The sequence below is a fragment of the Ictalurus furcatus genome, chromosome 21 (assembly GCF_023375685.1).
Source record: "Ictalurus furcatus strain D&B chromosome 21, Billie_1.0, whole genome shotgun sequence".
Classification (NCBI taxonomy): domain Eukaryota; kingdom Metazoa; phylum Chordata; class Actinopteri; order Siluriformes; family Ictaluridae; genus Ictalurus; species Ictalurus furcatus.
In genome coordinates, this window is record NC_071275.1 from 5,210,012 (window position 1) to 5,231,248 (window position 21,237).

A 21,237-nucleotide genomic window follows, 5' to 3' on the forward strand; every position below is an offset into this window, starting at 1 on the left:
ATGGCTTGACATGACCGCACAGTGGCTTAGTGGTTAGCACGATCGCCGTACACCGACAGGGTCGGGGTCGATTCCCACGGCTGCCCTGTGTGTGCGGTGTTTGCATTTTCTCTGTTGGGGTTTCCTCCGGGTACTCCGGTTTGCTCCCCCAGTCCAGAGACATGCATGGTAGGCTGATTGGCATGTCCAAAGTCTCCATAGTGTATGAACGGGTGTTTGAATGTGTATGTGATTGTGCCCTGTGATGGATTTGCACCCCGTCCACGGTGTACCCCGCCTTATGCCCGATGCTCCCTGTGATTGGATCCAGGTTCCCCGTGACCCTGAAGGATAAGCGGTATAGAAGATGGATGGATGAATGGATGGATTGACATTAAATCTAAGCCCCACCAGTGGGAAAATGAAGCTGAGCAAAAATCAACATTGATTCACTGTTTGTCTTTTCAACACTGAAAAGCAGTGAATTATCAACATTGATTCAATATTATTTAGCTTTGACTAGTCAACGTCAACCGAAATGATGATTCTGATGGAATTTCAACATTGAATCAATGTCACCTTGCTATCTGGGAAATCTACAGTCTGGGCTAGACTGTAATCAGCACCAGCCTTGCTTCTTCATACCATTCTGTCCTACCATTCAAGTTCAAAATAATCTGATACGAATTCCAAAAATTAAACATTAGATCCTTGTAAGAGAGCACCTTTATACCAGACCCTCCTGACAGTAAGTCATACTGTGTTCCAAACCACACCAAGAAGTCTGCCTGATCCTACTGAAGAACTGGGCAAGATGATTTGTGGCAGATACATTCAGACAAGATTTTGGGTGACAGACTCCTAATACCTATTGGGCTACATGAGAAATTAGTACATATTGTACAGAATCTTAAAATACTTATAAATCTGAGAGTAATACTGAAACAGTTATGGCACTGTCCAAATGTGTTTTGTGAAATCATTTTATTTAGTTGGAAATATGACTACACAAGTTGTGAAACGTCATGTTTTAATGAATGTTTCCATATTACGTTAACTGTAACTTATCTTTATTCACTAGTTACTACAGTTGTGATGTTACACTATAACAATTGTTACTGTTTTATTTGTACTAAACCACCTACTCTATATAACAATTGACAGTTTGTGTGTAATGTACTGATTTAATGTGCATGATGCCATTATAGTAATATATCCGAAGCACATATCAGCAGTTGGCAGTATTAAACCGATCCAAACCGTTATCGCAAAGCTAGATGTCTTGGATAATTCATTATATCTGTTTTCTGTATGCTATTACCTGCATTGTAAAAAAAAAAAAAAATTAAAAAAAAAAAAAAAAAGTGCTGACTGATCACATCAACATGATCACATAGAACAGGCAGATCTTGATAATCATAGAGTAAGCATAGTTTTTTTGTACTCTAACTGTACAGCTTTGTTTGCAACTGCACTTTTTTTCATTTTGATGTTTATCTCGAATGCTTTGTATGGAGATCCTCTTAACCGCTTTGTATGGAACGTTTGTACGGACAAACTCCAATCTCGTTATTTGATGTAAGGTAATTTAGGTTTGACTGTTTCGAAATGCAAGACAATAAATGTTCAGAGAATCAAAGCAGATGTTCAAGAATGGTGACTGTTATGAGAAAACAAAAATAAAATCTAATTTGGATGACTGATTTTACAATGGGCCCACCCTGTGGCCAAAATATCAGGTACACCTACCATACTGGTGCAATTTGTACAGTAGCTTGAGGAAAGAAAATGAAGAAGCCTTTGTCAAATATACATTACAGCACAGTGAAATTCTTTCCCCCCCCCCACATAGCCCAGCTTGTTAGGAAGCTGGGGTCAGGACACAGGGTCAAGCATGATATAGCCCCCTGGAACAAATCGGGTTAAGGGTCTTGCTCGAGGGCCCAACAGGGGCAGCTCGACCTTCTGATCAGTAACCCAGAGCCTTAACCATTGAGCCTCCACTGCCCAAAACTGAAAAATGGTACATGACAACGTATAAAGTAGCCTGCAGTCAGTTCTAGACATACCACTCTTTGTACAATATGGCTGAAAAAAGAAAAAAAAAAAAAAAAGAGAAATATTTGAGTAAAATGGTGTAATTAAATATGATCATACAAAAGTTGCTTCAACACCTTTGCCTTACAGTGTGTTTTTCCCTGGGAATCTGAGCATGTAGGTCAGCATTTTAGGACTGAAATGACCAAGTCATTCAAAACACCAACATCGTGTGCTTTATATGAAAATTTAAGCTACTCAAATAATGAAACATTTTGCCCTATTTTAATCACTGGATCATACAGTGTTGTTAGTACCAACAGAGGTATATGGCCAATAACAGTTCATAAACTAACATTTAAAGCATGAAAGAACACAGGACATTGTTTCAAAGTTTTTCATGCTGAGCTTTATTCTAGTGTATTGTAAAACGTACAATGAAACCTGCAGACTAAAAGACAAAACCTCCAGAGTCTATTGGTTGAACAACCTCGGTACTAATACAGTGTCGCTGATCTACTCACATCGGACAGCACTGCTACATTCGGTGAGGTTCATCTTAAACATGCAGCGATTGCCTGTTCAAAATCACTAAAACAAGCAAGACAAATAAAAATAAAATAATAATAATTCAAGCAACATAGATTGCTTGAGGCGGTTTCTGTTAAAACAAGCATTCACAATATGGCACAATTAAAGAGGAGCAAATGAAACATAACATGCTGCTGCTCTGGCAATAAAACAAAGAAAGCAAATATCAGCTTGGATTTTTACCAAGAACAGGTCTAATCAAAGTAGTAATTCTGAATGAAGATGCTGTTCCCCCCTTTGAAAACGGGAATGTAGTTGTAAATAAGAGCCTTCTCCTCATCGCTCGGTGTGGGAAAGTGGTGTTGGCTTTTCATAGCTGCAAACAGGAGCAAATTTTTCAAATAAATCATAGACAAAAGGCAAATGTACATTTTGCAAGACTTAATCATTAAGTCAGAATGATGTGGCTAATGGCCAAGGTAAAAGCAAAACCTGTAAAAAAAAAAACAAAACAAACAAACACCCCTCCCTCCCCCCCCCCTTATACAGAGATCATCCTAGACTTGTACTTTGTGTCCATTAAGAGCTTTTTACTTAGTAACTTTCCTCATTAACATGGGAGTGTACAGGGTTCTTGTTCGGTGCTATTTGAAACCCATGCACGACCATATTCATTCATCATCAGTAAATATTTATTGTGATCAGGATCAGGGTGGTTTAAATTGCTCACTTCTTAAAATACTTTGGTAACAGAACCATCCATCCATGTTCTGCGCTGCTTATCCTACACAGGGTTGCAGGGAGCCTGGAGCCTATCCCAGGGGACTTGGAGCGCAAGATGGGGGAACGCCCTGGACGAGGTGCCAATCCATCTCAGGGCACAATCGCAAACCCATTCACACACTACTGACAATTTGGAAATACCAATCAGCCTACAATGCATGTCTTCGGACTGGGGGAGGAAGCTGGAGTACCCGGAGGAAACCCCTGAAGCACAGGGAGAACATGCAGAGAGGAGGCAGGAATCGAACCCCCAACCCCAGAGGTGCGAGGTAAACATGCTAACCACTAAGCAACCATGCCCCCTGGGATACAGGACTAAGTATGTTTGTTATAAAACATCATAGACAATGCAAAAATAACTGCAGGAGTGGTCATGGTTAGTCACACATTCTGGGGTTAAAAAGTTCTTGCCTTATACAAGTATAGAATAGAAACTGATTCTCATCAACACAGTTTTAAAACACTTAGCATGACACTGCACTAAATAAATAAATAAATAAATAGATAGATAGATAGATAGATAAATAAATAAAACAACCCTGCTGCCTTGTGCTCAGCTGCCTTTGGGCCTCATTTGTTCACTGTAGACATAAAAGTGTACCCTTGAAGATAGAATGGTGGTCCTTGAGGTACATGATCCTAAATAAATGAATTTTAAAGTGCAAGATAGTACAAAATTTTGTTATAGGAAACAAAATGCAGCAAACCTTCAGAGACGAAGAAGCTCGCTGTGTAGAAGGAGGCTCTAATGGCGGAGAAGGAATGGATCATGCCTGGCTTGTCTATCCACTCGAATGGGCTTTTCTCAGGGTGCCACTGAACGGCATAGAACGGGTATCGGTAAGCTGCAACAAAATTAGCATGGTTAAATATGGAGCATGGACATCGATCACAAAAGACACAGGATCTGTGTCCTTCCATTATGGAGGAACCACTGCTTCTTGAAACAATTTTATTTATTTATTTAAACAAAACTGATGTGTGAAAAGGTACAAACAGTTATTTTATTGCTTTAGTATCGTGCAAAAACTTGTGCTCATTTAGAAAGGTCAAATAATGTTACATTAGTAATCCAAAGAGCTGGGTATGTGCTACTTAGATAGACATGTCTGAATCCATCACCTCTCAACTTTCTCGATGCACAATTCTCAATCAGTATGACTATTTTAAAATAAGCTATTTAATAACTAGTTCAGTGTGGGGAGCAAAACTGATACCAGATACTACCAAAGATGTGATTTAAAAAACAAAAACACCTTAAATAGCATTTTAATCTACTAGACACCATACAAGATTATGTACACTGGTGCTTTAAAGTTTATGAACCCTTTAGAAATTTCTATACGTATATCTTCATAAATATGACCTAAAGCATCTTCGGATTTTCAGACAAGTCTGAAAAGCACACACAAATTTTTTTAACCAAGAAAAAAATCCTAAAACATGCAAATGTATATGAATAATTTTTATGCTTCATATACATTTGCATGTAGGTCACCCATGTCAAGAGTACTGTCCTGTAACCAGATTCCATCAGGTGTTCTTACCTTCCATGGTAGAAATGAACTCCTTCCTGCCGTCTGTATTGGTGGTCAGGACTTTATAGAAGCGCTTGAGTTTGGCGTTGCGGGTGAAATTCTGTCGACGTAAAGCACATTTCAAGTGTCAGAGATTATATGTCCATTTTACAAGCTTGATTGTAATCGTATCGAAATACAATCTCAGTGCTACCTGTAGAGACATGCTCCAGCTGTGGAAGTTGGATGTAATGTTCTCAGAAGAAAGCGAGTGAAGGAGGTCCTTTGGGAAGCTTTTGAACAGCCTGCTGTTCTGCGCTCCTGGGGAGTAATACGTAAAAATAGCTACGTTTGCATTCCGCCTCATGTAATTTTAATAAACCAAGCTATAAAATTATAATAAGTGATGTTTGGATATATACTTGGATTGAAATTGAGAGATTTGAATGAAATTTCTATATAATGAAACAAGGTGGGTAATAATTCTTTTTCTTCTCATCAGTAGTAGAAGAATCATAGTTATAAATCACCAGAGTTATGCAAGGAACTACATGCTTAAATGTAAAAAAAATAATTCTGTGATTGGACTTTCAGGTTTAAAGCAGAACGGACAAGAAGGACATTTGGAGAATGTTTTGCCAAGCCTGACATTATTTAAGACTTGTTCTGAACTTTCAGTTGCCTTGTGTTTTTAACATCAGCCGTTTCAGTTTCTGACTGAATTAACTCTACAAATTTGGCTAATCATCCCACAAGGACAATTAATGTAGTTGATAGAAATTTGCTACATTAAGTATCATTTAGTAGGAAGAGCTGTGACCTAAGAGCACCAACCTGGAGCAAAGATGAGAGGCAGGGCAACGGCTTTAGTGTTGGTTAATGTCAGCAGATTCTTGTTGCTGGTCAGAACACTCAGCTGTTGGAAGCCTTGACAAGTTCCCCATATTGGAAAATAATCAGAGGCATCATTGGCCTAATAAGAACACGAACAAAAGAAAAGAAAGATTGACATTTATAAGTGTATAGCTACAAAATGGTGAAAATCTGATTGACAATTGAAGGATATTCCTCATTCAGCAAGGGAAGAGCTTAAGTTCAATTTGACCAACCCTAGTGAACTTTGGTAAACAATTAAACTCCGATTCTAATTAAACAATACATCCGTTTACCCAACATGTCTAGTTCGAAGATCAGATCAGATCATGCTGGAGAGATGACAATTACCTAAATCCAGCACTACACTAACTAATATTAACCAGCTAACCAGTTAACTTGGCTCACGTTAATACTGTACAATGTATAGGTAGCTTGCAAGCTTAGCTAATGTTACTAAACTATCTGCAATTATAACCGGCAGGATATTGGACTAAACGTCACATATTATGAAGTTTGCGATTAGCTTATCAAATTCCACTTAAGCTCCATCCTTGATGTGCGGCTTCTGATAATGTACTGGACCTTGATTGCTAGTTCATAGAAAATCTTGGCCACTCTACTAAACTGGGACTTCTGAAGATCCACATCTCCACCTGGCAGCAACAACCTACATTATGAAGAACACAAAATGTTTTCTGCTTCTTATTGGATACAAAATACTGCCTGCGAGCCATATGTAAATCTATACAAGTGAACACCAACCCATTTATTGAGTAGAAAATTTTGCTATATTCCTCTTCTGTCTCATTTATCCTGAGGAAAGAACATGAGAAAACAAGGGTGAAAACGTTAATCAGATACAATACATCTGCAATGTCAAACATTCAGTCACTGATATTGAAGCCTACCTTATGGGCACAACCCTGGCACCAGCCGACTCCAAATACTTCACATAGGAAGCAGCTATATAGGAGGATCCTTTGGCTTGATGGTCACTTTCCAAGTTCTCTTGGGCTAAAACACCTAAGAAATAAAAAGGACAAAACAGTCAAACGAAAATCTCAGACAGCAATGTGTAGGGGCTGTGTACAGTCTCCCTCAAAAGTCTTGGAACGCCAAGGTCAATTGTTTTATTTTTGTTATATACTGGAGACAGTTGGGTTTGAGATCAAAAGATGAATGAGACAACGGATCAGAATTTTAGCTATTATTTCCTGATATTTACATCTAGATATTTACACCTTTGGTTTCAAACCTACCCCCCACCCAATTTTTCTGTGAGCAAAAGTATAGACTTAGAGTAACAGATTTACTTTAATTTACTTCAAGTCTATAACATTTAATACTGTATTTGGTTGCATATCCGTTGCTTGCAATAACTACATCAAGCTGGCAAACATGACATCACCAAACTGTTGCATTTTGCCTTTGTGATGGTTTTCCAGGCTTTTCCCACAGCCTCTTTCAGTTGTTTGTTTGGGGGGGGGGGGGTATCTCCCATCAGTCTCCTTTAGGAGGAGAAGTACATGCTCAATTAGATTAAGGTCTGCTGATTGACTAAAACCTTCAACTTTTTTTCCAACTGAAGTCCTTTGTTGAGTAGGTAGAGTGTTTTTAGATCATTGTCTTGATGCATGATAAAGTTCCTCCCAATTAATTTGGATGCATTTCTCTGTAAATTGGCAGACAGGTTTTTCTGTAGACTTCTGAAATCTGCTGCTACCATCATGAGGTACATCATGGAAGTCCGTTCCAGAAGAAGCCACGCAAGCCCAAGCCATGACACAAATCCATTCTTTCTCCACACTTTGACCTTTCCATCATTTTGGTAAAGGTTCATCTTGGTTCCAAACTTTTGTGGCTCATCTCTAATTTCGGTGTGAATTCCAGTCTGGCCTTGTGATATCTTCACCTCTGCCCTATGAAGGTTGGTGATATCACTAATTTTAGTACTTGGGGTTTTTCTTCACAGCCCTCACAATGTTTGTCATCTGTTTTCCTTGGCTGACCTGTTCAATATCTCGTTCTTAATACAACAATGGTTTATTTAGTATTCCAGGACATTCCAAATTGTTGTACTGGCTACCTCTTCTCACTTACAGTGTACCACAATTGTTCTACAAAGGGTAAACAAACAAAATCTCCTCAGACGATTCCAGAACATTCCCGAGTATCAATTGGCAATACTGATTCACTGAATCGTGGAAGGAAAAAGAAGGTTTTAGTCTCTCCTCAACAGTAACATCAAAATATTATATGGACTGTTGTAGTGGAACTACCATGAGGTATATTAGTATGAAAAGGACATAGCCTTGTTTTTTTATGAGATGTTTTTATTTTATTTAGTTCGTGTCTGCATGGGAATCGATTCACTTAACCGATTCAAATCGATTCATGGTAGAAAGAATGATTTTAAAAATGAACCGGTTCGCTAGTGAATTGTCCATCGCTGCTATTATCAGTATAAGGCATGAGAAAACTGTGTTAGCATTAATGACACAAATACACACAGAACAACAGCGCCTTACCGATCACGGGTCTGTAATTGAAATAAACGCCGCATGATGCTGGCGCTGGGAATCCGCACGCCCATGCGGCGAGCACCACACAAACCACAGCCGGACGACACATTCACCTCAGGAGGAAGAATCCAGAAGAATACTTCAAATGGAAAAAGCTCTTACAGTAATAAATATATAAATAAATAATAACCGAAGGATGCTTCTGCAATATCCCTGTCGGAAGTGGTGCACTGGGATCTCGGGATGAGGCGCGCTTACCTGACACGCGTAAGCTGCTGGGCGCCAAGGGTTGCCAGATTGGTTTCCTGTGCTCCCTTAAAGCACAAATAGGCTATCATACAATTATATAGCGTCATGGGGGTGTCTAAGGGGGTGGGAACATGGAGTGGAATAACTAATTTGATTGGACAGCTTGGGTAGCCCGTGCCATGACCACGCAACTCAATGCAAGTCCACATGGTAATTAATGTTTCCTGAAGCATTTTTATGGAAAGATATTTCTGAAGAAAAATGTTTCCACTATAAGTCTCTCCACCAGCATTAAACTTGGTATAAATAGCCTATATGATAGGTTAAAGTTCTCAACTGTGTCCTGCATGTTTTAGTGTTTTTTCAGCTCTAACACACCTGATACATGTAATCAGCTAATTAACAGCTCTGCTGCCTGAGTGGCAGTGGATGTGTTAGAATAGTGAAAACACTATGAAGGTACATTCATACATGCAGAGGTTTTATCGCTGCAAGTTGCCGGTCACTTTACTATGAAATAGCCAGTAGGTGTTCCTACTAAGGGCGCACGGTGGCTTAGTGGTTAGCCTCACACCGCCAGGGTATGGGGTTCGATTCCGGCCGCTGCCCTGTGTGTGCAGAGATTGCATGTTCTCCCCGTGTTGCCGGGGTTTCCTCCGGATAATCTGGTTTCCTCCCCCAGTCCAAAGACCTGCATGGCAGGCTGATTGGCATGTCCAAAGTGTCTGAATGGGTGTGTGAATGTGTATGTGTGATTGTGCCTTGCGATGGACTGGCACCCTGTCCAGGGTGTACCCCGTGTTGTGCCCAATGCTCCCTGGGATAGGCTCCAGGTTCCCCGTGACCCTGAATGATAAACAGTATAGAAGATGGATGGATGGATGGTGTTTCTACTACTGGTTGTCATAGTAACATTTATCAATGGATGGTTCAACTAGCATTCTACTTTTGACAACAAACTAGTTTTCTTTCTACTAAAATGAAACATTCTGGAGTATATAATTTGTATATAGAATTCACCAGTGTATATATGCATCATATCCTCCAAGATGAAGGAGAAGCAGTGTGTGCTCTTTGCTATTGCGGTCATCTATCTGTGGCAAAAGCGTAATCGCCGGTCTATCTGGGTCCTCAAAACAGTCTGGACTCGCAGGCAGCATGGCGGATCATGGATCGCGTGCGCTCTACTGTCTTCACTCCCATTGGTAGTAGCTGCAAAAAGACGTTCCATACAGGTGTATCATAAATATAAAACTCTACAGCATGAATGAAGAGATTCTCATCCACATGACACATCCATATCACGAAACCTGTAATACAGTAATACAGTTATACATTTACAGTATAAGAAAATTATTGAAATTATTCATGTACAATAATTTTATACTTTCTAACATTCCATACTACAGTTGTTTGGCAGGTCTACACTGGTTGTCATAGTAACAACACCATCTTCAATATACACTAAACATTTATTTCTGATCACCATCTTTTTGATAGCATTTTTTTTTTAAATTCCATCTTTGTTATGCTAATATTCAGCTGCTTAAATGTGTTTTAACACATGGGGAATTCTTGCTAGGACAGCGTGTCATTTGTGAACGTGTTGTGCTTGTCATCATGGAGCGCTAATAAACAGGTCCTTTCTGTCCATAGACTACTAGTCACATACCTTTTATAGTTATCTTTCTGTCTCTCATCCTTTGTTTTCTTTTTGCAATACTGAGCCCCTGATGGCTTTGACCTTTTCATGATGGAAGACCAGTCAAGCAAGGATGCTCACGGCCCTGTACATCTCTATCTCTCTTCCTAACAGTACGCCCACTATCACCAGGGATAGCAGATAACTAACTGCATGCATTTATAAAGTGTTACCTGATTAAAAATAGAAAAAAAATGAAATAATTGGCTAATTAATAATAATAATAATAATAATAATAATAATAATAATAATAATAATAATAAATACAGCAATGGCAGATTCCTCCTCGATATTGTGGACCATTTCAAAATTGACCTGGTAGATAAATGTATCCCACACATGCAACTTTTCAACGCATTTGGATCAATGGCAGATTTGAAGTTTATTTTGGTAGTTTTCCACAAATTAATATTGTGGAGAAAAATCAGGAGTCTGGGAGAATTTTGGAGAATTACTTTGTGCTGATACAACACCAGGTTAATTTAACAATATTTTGAATTTATTCCTGCTGCTATAACATTAATTTGATTTACTCTGTGCTGCTATAAGATTAATCCGAATGAAGTCGACTTTGGCTGGATTCACTAGGCCAGTGGTTTTCAAAGTGGGGGCCGCCAGGGGGCGCCCGGGGGGTCTCAACAATTTGGTGTGAAAAATAAATAAATACATGATTTTCTCTTTCTCACTACTCTCCAGACAACCACACACACACACACACAATCAATTCCTAATGTAATGTAAAGATGTAAGATGTAATTATTAATAAAAAAGGGGGATATATTCAGAAGTCTGTATTTTTAATGTGTTTTAAAGACATCTTGCAAAAGGGGGGCCTCAGTCAAATTTTTATGCCATTTTGGGGGCCTTGCCCTGGAAAAGTTTGGGAACCCCTGCACTAGGCGACATTGGGTGCATCTACTCCATCACTTGCTTCTCATTTGCATAATGGTAAAATCTGCTCTATTCTTGCACTACCTGGCTCCTCCCACTCTGCGCTGTCACGCTGGGTCCCAATACTGTAAACCTTCAGATCTCCTAGAAAATGAACCACTTCTGGCTGCTTTAGTGCATAGTGTTGATTTGAACGCAGGGTAAAAGTCATGCAAACGAGGCCAATCAAGGCATTTACATGCATCCAATTTTCTCCGCCCAATCCAAGAGGCCATTTGTGTGTAAACTTTCCTAATCTGGCAACAATCATCACAATAAAGATGCTCGTGCATAGGTGGGAGGTTAGGTTAAAGACCACGGGTTTAAGGGTCTAAAGGATGTAATAGAAAGTGCTTTATTAGGCGCAGGTGTATTTAATCCTACATCTCAAACGAGGATATGGCACCTGTTGTAGAAGCACAGGTTTGTCTCGATATGTATTATATTATTTAGTATATTTATTTATATAGCATTGTTAACATTGTTGGTTTGAAGGGCAACATATCCTAGAGTTTGCAACTACAATGTGTAAATAATGTAAAAGTAGGCTGTAGCCACAATAATATAACATGCATTACTGCTTAAAAAAGAAAAACACAACAACAATATTAATGAATATTGTGAAAAAGTGATGTGATATTGTGGTAATGGAGAGAATCTAAACCGGTTAGTTGACTATATTGAATTTGCATGATCACGCGGACATCTCGCGGGTTTTGAATGCAACTAAAGAACACACGCTGCATTCTGGGTACTGGCGCTTAAAAAATGGCGGACGACGTAGAACAGGTTTGTGTATATATGTATATATTTATGTTTTTTTACTTTATAAATCTGTAGTCGCTTGTAAGTTAAAATTGAGATACTTTGCCGGTTGTTAATTTATTCATCTATTTTTCCAGACTGCAGAAAACAGTGACGGTTATAAGGTGTAGTTCATATTAGTCAGCGTTAGCGGGCTAGGCTAAAATGGGCTGTAGACCCGCCATTGTTCTCTTCCCACCCGTACTCCGACAAGTCCCGCCTTCTTGTTGGATTGGCTAGCACTCTCGCTGGTTGCGCTAGGATTTGTTGTTAAGTCACAACTAAAAGTTCTCCGATTTGACCGTTTTTTTTTAGCTTATCACCGCGCGAGTTATTGGAATACTGGTGGGGAAAAATATTTTTAGCTAAGTTGTTAGCTACATGCTTCATTGAGCCATGCCGAAAGTTCGGAAATACGTTATGCTCGGCTGTATCTTTTAAGGCTAATATAATTGCCATTAATGTTAAATCTTAGATATAAGGGTAAATATATTTGCTAAAACGACACACTACATAGGATGTGAAATATTGTTTAAAATGTTGTGCAGGGAAGTTGCATGCAAAAGTTTGCACACCCTTAATCTAAACCAGTAAGGCTGTTGGGTTTCATAGGTATTCTTTCATGATCTCAGTTAGGAATAATGGTCAAATAGACTATGTGAAGATATTAATATTGGGAACCCCAACCCTACCCCCCCAATTGGTTCAATCTTGGCTCTTCTTAATGTCATGTAAATATTGTCTATAACTCGTTATAACTACACTTTACCTTAATAACTGCCCCAACCTCTTTTATACCGCCTGAACAGCTTTTGATCCTCTCTGTTGTAGTATTTCACTTTGCACCCGATTCTTCCTGATTTCTCTGTTCTAATTCTGACAGTTTGCTTGACAAATCTTTGCCTGTTCTCCTTTATACACCGATCAGCCATAACAACATTAAAACCACCTGCCTAATATTGTGTAGGCCCCCCCTTGTGCTGACCCACTCTGACTCCTCGAGGCATGGACTCCGCAAGACCTCTGAAGGTGTGCTGTGATTTCTGGCACCAAGACATTAGCAGAAGATTCTTTACGTCCTGTAAGTCGCGAGGTCGGGCCTCCATGGATCAGACTTGTTTGTCCAGCACGTCCCACAGATGCTTGATTGGATTGAGATTTGAGGAATTTGGTGGCCGAGTCAACACCTTGAACTCTGTCGTGTTCCTAAAATCGTTCCTAAACAGTTTATGCAGTGGGGCAGGACGCATTATCCTGGTGAAAGAGGTCGCTGCCATTACGGAATACCCCTATGAAGGGGTGTACCTGGTAATGTCCACATGAATGCCAGGACCCCTGTCGCTGGTTCACCGCTTGACGTTCCATGGACCACTTCGGTAGGTCCTAACCACTGCATAGCAGGATCTCTCCACAAGATCTGCCGTTTTGGAGATGCTCTGACCCAGTTGTCTATTGGTCACAATCTGGTCCTTGTCAAAGTCGCTCAGATCCTTACGCTTGCCCGTTTTTCCGTTTCAGACGGATCAACTTCGAGACCCGATTGTTCACTTGCTGCCTAGTATATCTCACCCCTTAACAGGCGCCATTGTATTGAAATAGTCAATGTTATTCACTTCACCTTTCGGTGGTTTTAATGTTCTGGCTGATTGGTGTATAGATATTCACTTCTGGAGACTGAGAGCACCTTTACATCTATTAGTCCATTTCCTGAGTGTGAATCAGAGCAAAATTGATCATTTTGGTTTGTTTGCAATTTGCTTTGGTTTTACATGACGCACATTTAAAATGGAAAAACAAAACAAAACTGAGACCTGAAGTACTCGTTTTACCAAGTGCATGCATAACAAACGTCACTTGAGCACAGAGACAACAGTAAATAAATGAATGGGTAAGTGTATTTAAAAACTACTGTGAAACACATTGAATCCAGCTATTCTCTTTTTGTTGGTCTTTTGCTTTTATTCTGGACTGCTGTTGCACAAGATCTCAACTTTTTTTTGTGTGTGTGTGTAAATAACATGAGGGGGTAAATGTCCTTGTTTTACACACAGAGATCATGAGGCTTATACATTTTTTTCACTCAGTTATATATGGACAATAGGGAAATACTCAACAGATGCAACAAAATTATTGACTTGTGATTTTGTCTGAATTTCTGTTTCAGCAACCGACCACGAACACAGTCGAGGAACCGCTGGATCTCATTCGGTTGAGTCTGGACGAGCGAATTTACGTGAAGATGCGTAACGACAGGGAGCTTCGTGGAAGACTACACGTAAGATGGAGAGAATGCCTCATCAGAGTTTTGTATTAAACATTTAGCAGTTTTCTACCACAGACTGGTGAGATGCTCTCTGTGAATTGGGAGTATTTATTTACTCAAGCACTTTATTGTACAGCGTTATCGTGAGCCAGTCTGTTAAAAAGACCCGTTTAGCCTATCTCGAGGGTCCAAGACGATTAAAAAGCATCATAATTAACCCGCAAAGATGTCATGTTTTAAACAAAATCAAAAGATTTATTGTTGGAGAAAGCAATCGTATAATTGTGTTCACTAGACAAGAGTTCCGTTGAAGACAAACTTGTTGCATTGACTGAGGAATGTTTTTGTAGTTTAGTGTTTTTTATTTATTTATTTTTATACAATCCATACTGTTGTAAACCGTGATAAATGGTTTGCCAACTAATACAAAATTCTAGAAAATGGTTATGTGATGAAATTAATGTTCAGAAGTGGAAAATAAATAAATAACTAATGGGAAAGCCTCAACCTGCAAAACATATTTAACAGGAAAGTGTTTCAAGCTTTTATCACTTCATTTACTAACCGTCAGTGTAGGAGAAGACCACTCGCTGGTCCGACGACGGTGTCCAATGGCGTGGCAGGAGACTTCTTGCGTGTTACTGTCTTTCCTTTATGTAGTATATCAACATTTTAAATCTGATCCTCTTTTTCACGTTATTGACATTTGATTATCCTATTTAGCCCTTTAGTTAGATTGCACTTGTTCGTTCGGATTCCAGGTCTCTCAGAGTCTTGCGCCAGCCGTGTACGTGGATCTCACGGTCACAAACTCGCCGGTCTTGGTCATTAGACAGAGGTAATCGACTGGCTAATACTATTTAGATGGCTGTCGACGCTTGCCCTTTTTCTAAAAAGTACTTTCTTTAGTCCCCATGGATCTGTACACACTTAATTAGAATAACATTGTTTAGTCAGAGGTTATGACCACTACTATCTGAACAAGTCGACCAGTTTTACTTCTCTATAATAGCAGCTTTGTATAATCATGCCATGGCTTACCATGTACACTTAACTAGAGTAATATTACGATAATCAGAGGTTAAGGCTCACCCTATTTAGATTGGTCAATCAACACTATTATGTTGTTCTAAACAGAAATTCCTTTTAGCGTTTTCAGTCTACACGCAACTAAAGCCAAGTTGTTAGCCTGGACTCTAAATTTTCAGTCGGTGTGCCCCAGTGCTCCATCTAAACCTGGATTTTGTCCGGTACTAACCTGGTCGAAGATTTGTGGTAACAAGGACTTAACGTGATCTACTAGAGCAGAGGTGCCCAAACTTTTTCCTGTGAAGGGCCACAAATCAAACTTGATTGAGGGCTGTGGGCCGAAAGTAAATATTGCATTATACTAAACCGTATTATATTAAAATTAAAGTTGCCATGGTTCTCATTTATGATTTCATAATATTTACAAATATTTGAATAAATGGGAAACATTAGTCTGTAATCTGCTTAACTAATGCAGTTTTATTTTCAGAGTTTATAGTTCAATGAAACTTATACTGTAATGAAAACATAAACAATCCCATTTATAGTACAATATGTTCAATGCCTAATACAACCATATTCCTGCAATATTGGTGACCTCTAATGATAGACATGAAGCTGGTCCTTATTTTTCAAAAGTTTTTCCAAATTGGGCTGCAGCTGATATTATGTAGTCAGGATATTATGTAGGTGAGAGTCAGTTAGTTTGCTTCTCAGTTTACACTTGTTCAAGTTCATCAGACTGAAAGTCTGTTCACAGATCTTTGGGTACCTGTTTGCTGGGACACATTTGTAGAAGTCTCTCAAGGGAAGGGAGCTGAACTTGTGTTTGTGTTCTGAATCACACTGAAGCTCAATTAGTTCCATCTGAAGATCATCACTGACTGTGTCCACACTGATGGTGAAGGGTTGAGCAAACAATACAAAGTCAGTAGCATTGTGTCTGAGGTCCTCAAAGCGACTGTCAAACTCCTGGATAAGGTTGCTGAGAACAGCATCATACTCGGGTACCTTCCCTTTCATCATGTCTGCCTCCCTAAGACAGGGAAAATGGGCAAAATTTCCTGGATGTGGGGATGAGAGGGGGGAACAGTGTGAGACTGGGAGTGAAAGAAGAGAAAAGCATGAATGTAAAAAAACAGAGGGAGGCAAATAGAATAAATAACTGACAAAACAAGGAAATTAATCCATGATAATTTAAGAGAACTTTGAGACAAATATTGTCAGCTTGATTAACAAAACCCCAAAGCTGACACCACTGGCTATAAATGCAAATTAAATACAGTATTAATAATAACTGCACATAAAACTTTTGTCATTATTATAATTGTGAATGTTACCTGCTGAGAGATGTCCTGAGCAGCAGTAGTTTTTGTTTGAAGGCTCTGACATGGTCAAAAAGCTGGGTGATAATCTGGTCTTTTCTCTGGAGCTGAACATTTAAAACATTGAGCAGCTCTGTGACGTCCACCAGGAAAGCCAGGTCAGAAAGCCATTTGTTATCTATGGGCACTTGAATACTAACAATCTTGCTTTCCTGAAAAGCTCTGATCTCATCAAACAGAACAAAAAATCTCCTGAGAACTTTTCCTCGGCTCAGCCATCTAACCTCCTGGTGGTACGACAGTACCTTGAACTGCCGGTGAGGGAGCACCTTGGAGCATATATAATTCACAATTTTGATGATGTCCCGCAGCACCTCCACAAACCCGATGGATTTGGTACATAGCTGTTCTTGATGTAAAGTACCACTCTATTTTACTAATTTCCCTCCATATTCACTGACTTTGAGACACCAACGTAGCAAGGCCAGATTTCCTCCCTACCATCGCCGGGGCTCCAACGGTTGTAATGCCAGCCATATTCTCCCACTTTAATTCATTCTTTTTTTAACACTCTCTCAACAGCAAAAAAAAAACAGATCCTCTCCTTTAGTAGTACCAGAAAGAGTCTCAATGCCAGCCAGCTCTTGTGTTACTGCAAAATTTTCATTTACTCCACGCAGAAATACCAACAGCTGTGCGGAATCAGATATATTGGTGCTCTCGTCGCAAGCTATTGAAAAGGCAGTTGCTTTTGCCTTGATTTGCTCGCTGATGTCTTGGGCCATGTCCTCTATGCGTTGGGTAACAGTATTCCTTGACAAGCTGATTTGCGAGAACATGCATATCTGAGAAGGGCACACTGCTCCTGCAGCCACTGCAAGGCACTCTTTGATGAACTCTCCAGTAGTGAAGGCTCTTCCACTTTAACAATTAGTGCGGAAATCTGATAGCTGGTTCGTGTGGCACTTTCTTGAGCTGATGAAGGACGTAGCAGCGCGCTCAGATCGAAGATTAGCAAGCAGCTCGTTAGCCTTCTGTTTCCGCGCCTTGCCGCTGTACTTTGTGAAAGCTGAAGAATGTTTTGTTTCATAATGACGATGGATATTGTACTCTTTCAAAACAGCAACTGACTGTTTGCAAACTAGACAAACTAGACACCCCCCCCCAACCACCACCACATAGGGCCCACGGGCCCTAGTTTGGGCATCTCTGTACTAAAGACAATAACTTCAGGGTAGATAGGAATAAATTCAAACATAATTTATTAACCAGGTAATTTCAATAATAATTCTTAATCCAATTCAAAAGACAACAAGCTGTAATCAATCATATATAGACATCACATACAAGAGAATTAGGCATGTTTACCTGGCACTGAAACTACACACAACAATTGTTCCCTGAATCTTTTGCCAGCTCTCCTTAAATACCCAGATACTCTGTAGGTCTGCCAAATGGTGCTTGTGATTTTATAGTTGGAATTTGGGTGTACTATTCAGGGGGTCACTTGGCATTTGTGGTTGAATGGGACTTCGATATCTGTGGAAGGATGTACCTTATTTACATACAGGAGGTTATTTGTGTGTGGGACCCAGGGAGGGTATGCCTTCAACGACATGCAGTATTTTTATTTAGATTTCTAGATCTTAATAGTGATTTGAACTGCTGCTGAGGGAATGATACCATTTTTCCAGATGCATTTAGACCTTTTGAATGATGCTAAACAAATGTATTGTCAACTTCTTATTCACATTAAGCATACTATTTAAAGCAAATAGACCTTGGGTGAGTTCAAGGTGAGAGAGAAAGAGGCAATGAAGAACAATAGTGAGGTGTGATCCTCCAGTCTCCACTCAGTGTGACGGGCTCTCTCGGATGAAGATGCTAATTCTGTGGGAGAGCGTTCAGATATTAATGTTCGTAAGAGTCCTTTGTCCTCAGGGATAAAGCAGTTCTCTCCAGGTTCAGAAATCTTGGCACCAGCCTTGCATCAGATGAGTTAGATTTTTATTAGGTGATTGTCAGAAGTTTTAGTAGGGAGAGTATAAGCTCACACTTTGTAAATCTGCTTTAGGCTTATGACCAACATTTGAACATGATCCTTGGGGATGTGGAGGAGACGGTCACAACAGTGGAGATTGACGAGGAAACGTATGAAGAAATTTACAAGGTGAGCAGTATGTACATTGTAAGATGTTTGCTTGTAATGAGCGTTCAGGGATGTAGGGGGTGTGTTCTACTACACATCCCAAAACAAGTACCATTAAGGTTTGGAAATATGACTGAAACTGACAAAAGCATGTACATTACCGGTCAAAAGTTTGGAGACGCGGACTGAAATGTTTCTCATGATCTTAAACAATCTTTTGATCTGAAGGTATATGATTGAAATCTTTGAAATCGTTGTTGTAGGCAAAAATATAATCGTGCCAACACATTCATTTCTTTCATTAGAAAACTAACATTTTATTCACAAATAATATTTTTTTTAAACGGACGACTCGGTGTGAAATATGCCGATAAGTGTCCATCGTAGGTGTGAACTCCTTTAATACTGTTTAAAAAGCATATCAGGGAAATTCCTCAAGAAATCAGGTGAGAAAACGCCAGGAATACATTTCTGGAAATTCTAGGCAAAAAGGTGTCTACTTTGACGATGCTAAAATACTAAATTATTTTGGATTTTTGATCATGACATAATTCCCATAGTTCCAGTTGTGTTACTCCAGAGTTTTGATGACTCTTTTTTTTTTTTTTAAAATTCTAAAATGTGGGGAAATAAATAATTAAAGAATGAGTGTCTAAACTTTTGACCGGTAGTGTAATAATAGTGAAAGGGACTACATCGTAATTTTCAGCTCCTCAAGTGCATTAATTTTAATGTTAAGGAACTTTTTATTCCAAATACCGTTAGTTCCTGTCATAGGTGTAACTTGTGCTTCAGCTGTGTCCCCACCACTTTTTGTAAGTGTTTTGTTTCATGATGGTATTTTATTAAAAAAGATCAGTTTAGACATTTTTGCTGACGGAGCAAAAAATAAACATTTCGCCATATTATGTCAGAAATGTACTCGCATGCTTGGAGTAACGGAATACATGTAACAGCGTTATGTAATCGGGATACAAAAAAAAGTGGTAACTGTAATCCGTTACAGTTAAGCTTTGTTTTTTTTCATTTAAAACCAAAGAAATTAACCTTTTGATATAACACAATATAGACGGCTGCTTGATTTATGGTTCTAGTTCTCTCTTGCCAGTCGTGACTCACATGAGCAACCTCCTGGTGAATTTTGTGTAGAAATGACCACACATTGTTCTCTGAAATGCTTTTGTGATGGACGTTGATCTTTTGATTTGTTTTAATAAAATAAATAAATAAAACATTAAGCTTTACATAAAAGTATTTTAGATCATGTTGCTTTTCCCCTGGCTTTATTTACATATGTGGCCTTAAAGTAATCCAAAAATGATCAATTATGTTACTTTTCATATTGTGATGCTTGGATTATGTTACTGATTACATTGTTTTTAATGAAGTAATTTGTAACTTTAACGGGATACACTTTTCAAGTAACCCTCCCAACTCTGTGTACTCAATTACTTGCTATTAATTGCTTGTTTGTAGAACTGTTTTATATAAAAGCATCAGTCATGCTGTTGTACTGAATATTTCATAACCCAATTACTCTCATTCGAGCACTTTGATGGTCCATGAGATTCCTGACAAACAAATAAGCGGATACTGTTTCTATCTAAAATCAAAACATTGCACTTGTATACCAATTCAACATTATCTCTCGCATATCCATAGACTTGTTAGCTACCCTTCTTAGGTTATTACAGACTAAATATGGGAGCGCCTGTTCATAAATCATTGGTCATGACCCTTATCTTATTGAGAAACTTCAGAATTCAGTTGAAGTTAAACTCTCCTGTTTAATTTCTGCAGTCGACGAAGAGGAACATTCCTATGCTGTTTGTCCGTGGAGATGGAGTCGTGCTAGTTGCTCCGCCGCTGAGAGTCGGTTAAGCTCTGAATGAAAGACAATTTGGACTGTAAATTGTTAGGAATATTGGATTTGTTTTTTTTTTTTTTGTGTAAACACAGATCTGTAAAGGTTTTTGTATCTTTAGTTGAAAGATGTCACAGAAGTTAATGTGTTACGTGGTTGGTAGATTGTATCCTTTAAAGCTATTATGGATGTTCCTCCATACGTGCTTTATATTCACAATAAAATGTTGATTTCTTTCAGTAATTTTTGATGTACAGTGATCTTTTCTGTTTGCAAGCCTATCTGCTGTTTATTAGCCTGATGTACTTTGGTAGTAAGTACAACCCCTGGCAAAAATTCACCACATTTGGAGAATTTATGGGAGGATGCTCACCCGGCTTTTTTTTTTATACTTCGTAGCAAATAAACAAAGCACAGATATGACAAGCAACTTTTATTTAGTACTTGAACATTCCGTCTTCAGGAAACATACCTCAAACAAATTGAGTTAAATTGTTTTAATTAATGGCATATTTTTTCCAGAATAAGCAGAGGAAAAAAATATGGAATCATCGACAAAAATAAATAAATAAATCAGAATTAGTACTTTGTTGCTCCTCTGCAGGCTTTTATGATGGCCTGAATTCTTTTCGGCATGCACTTCACTAATGAAAAACAATATCCTCCATCAAGCTGGG

At 38.9% G+C, this 21,237-nt stretch overlaps 2 protein-coding genes across 5 annotated transcripts; one reads left to right on the top strand and one right to left on the bottom strand.

The window, feature by feature from the left end:
• Positions 1-429: 429 nt before the first annotated feature.
• On the bottom strand, positions 430-8,662 carry zgc:171566. Of its 3 annotated transcripts, none has more exons than XM_053653261.1 (10): positions 8,504-8,662; positions 8,252-8,358; positions 6,632-6,746; positions 6,486-6,536; positions 6,306-6,390; positions 5,682-5,820; positions 5,062-5,168; positions 4,878-4,968; positions 4,038-4,175; positions 430-2,923 (listed from the first exon to the last, which is right to left on the bottom strand). In XM_053653261.1, exons 2-10 carry the CDS (start codon positions 8,352-8,354, stop codon positions 2,802-2,804), a joined length of 951 nt encoding a protein of 316 aa, XP_053509236.1. In that variant the 5' UTR covers positions 8,355-8,358; positions 8,504-8,662; the 3' UTR covers positions 430-2,801. The 3 variants fall into 3 exon arrangements, with proteins under 3 accessions (XP_053509236.1, XP_053509238.1, XP_053509235.1); XM_053653263.1 differs by having other exon boundaries at positions 8,252-8,384; XM_053653260.1 differs by lacking the exon at positions 8,504-8,662 and having other exon boundaries at positions 8,252-8,497.
• Positions 8,663-11,403: 2,741 nt separating this feature from the next.
• lsm3 (LSM3 homolog, U6 small nuclear RNA and mRNA degradation associated) lies at positions 11,404-20,803 on the top strand. 2 transcript variants are annotated; one of them, XM_053653389.1, is made up of 4 exons: positions 11,404-11,549; positions 14,095-14,205; positions 18,622-18,717; positions 20,497-20,803. In XM_053653389.1, exons 1-4 carry the CDS (start codon positions 11,526-11,528, stop codon positions 20,575-20,577), a joined length of 312 nt encoding a protein of 103 aa, XP_053509364.1. In that variant the 5' UTR covers positions 11,404-11,525; the 3' UTR covers positions 20,578-20,803. The 2 variants fall into 2 exon arrangements, with proteins under 2 accessions (XP_053509364.1, XP_053509365.1); XM_053653390.1 differs by lacking the exon at positions 11,404-11,549 and adding an exon at positions 11,846-11,915.
• The last annotated feature ends 434 nt before the right edge of the window (positions 20,804-21,237 follow it).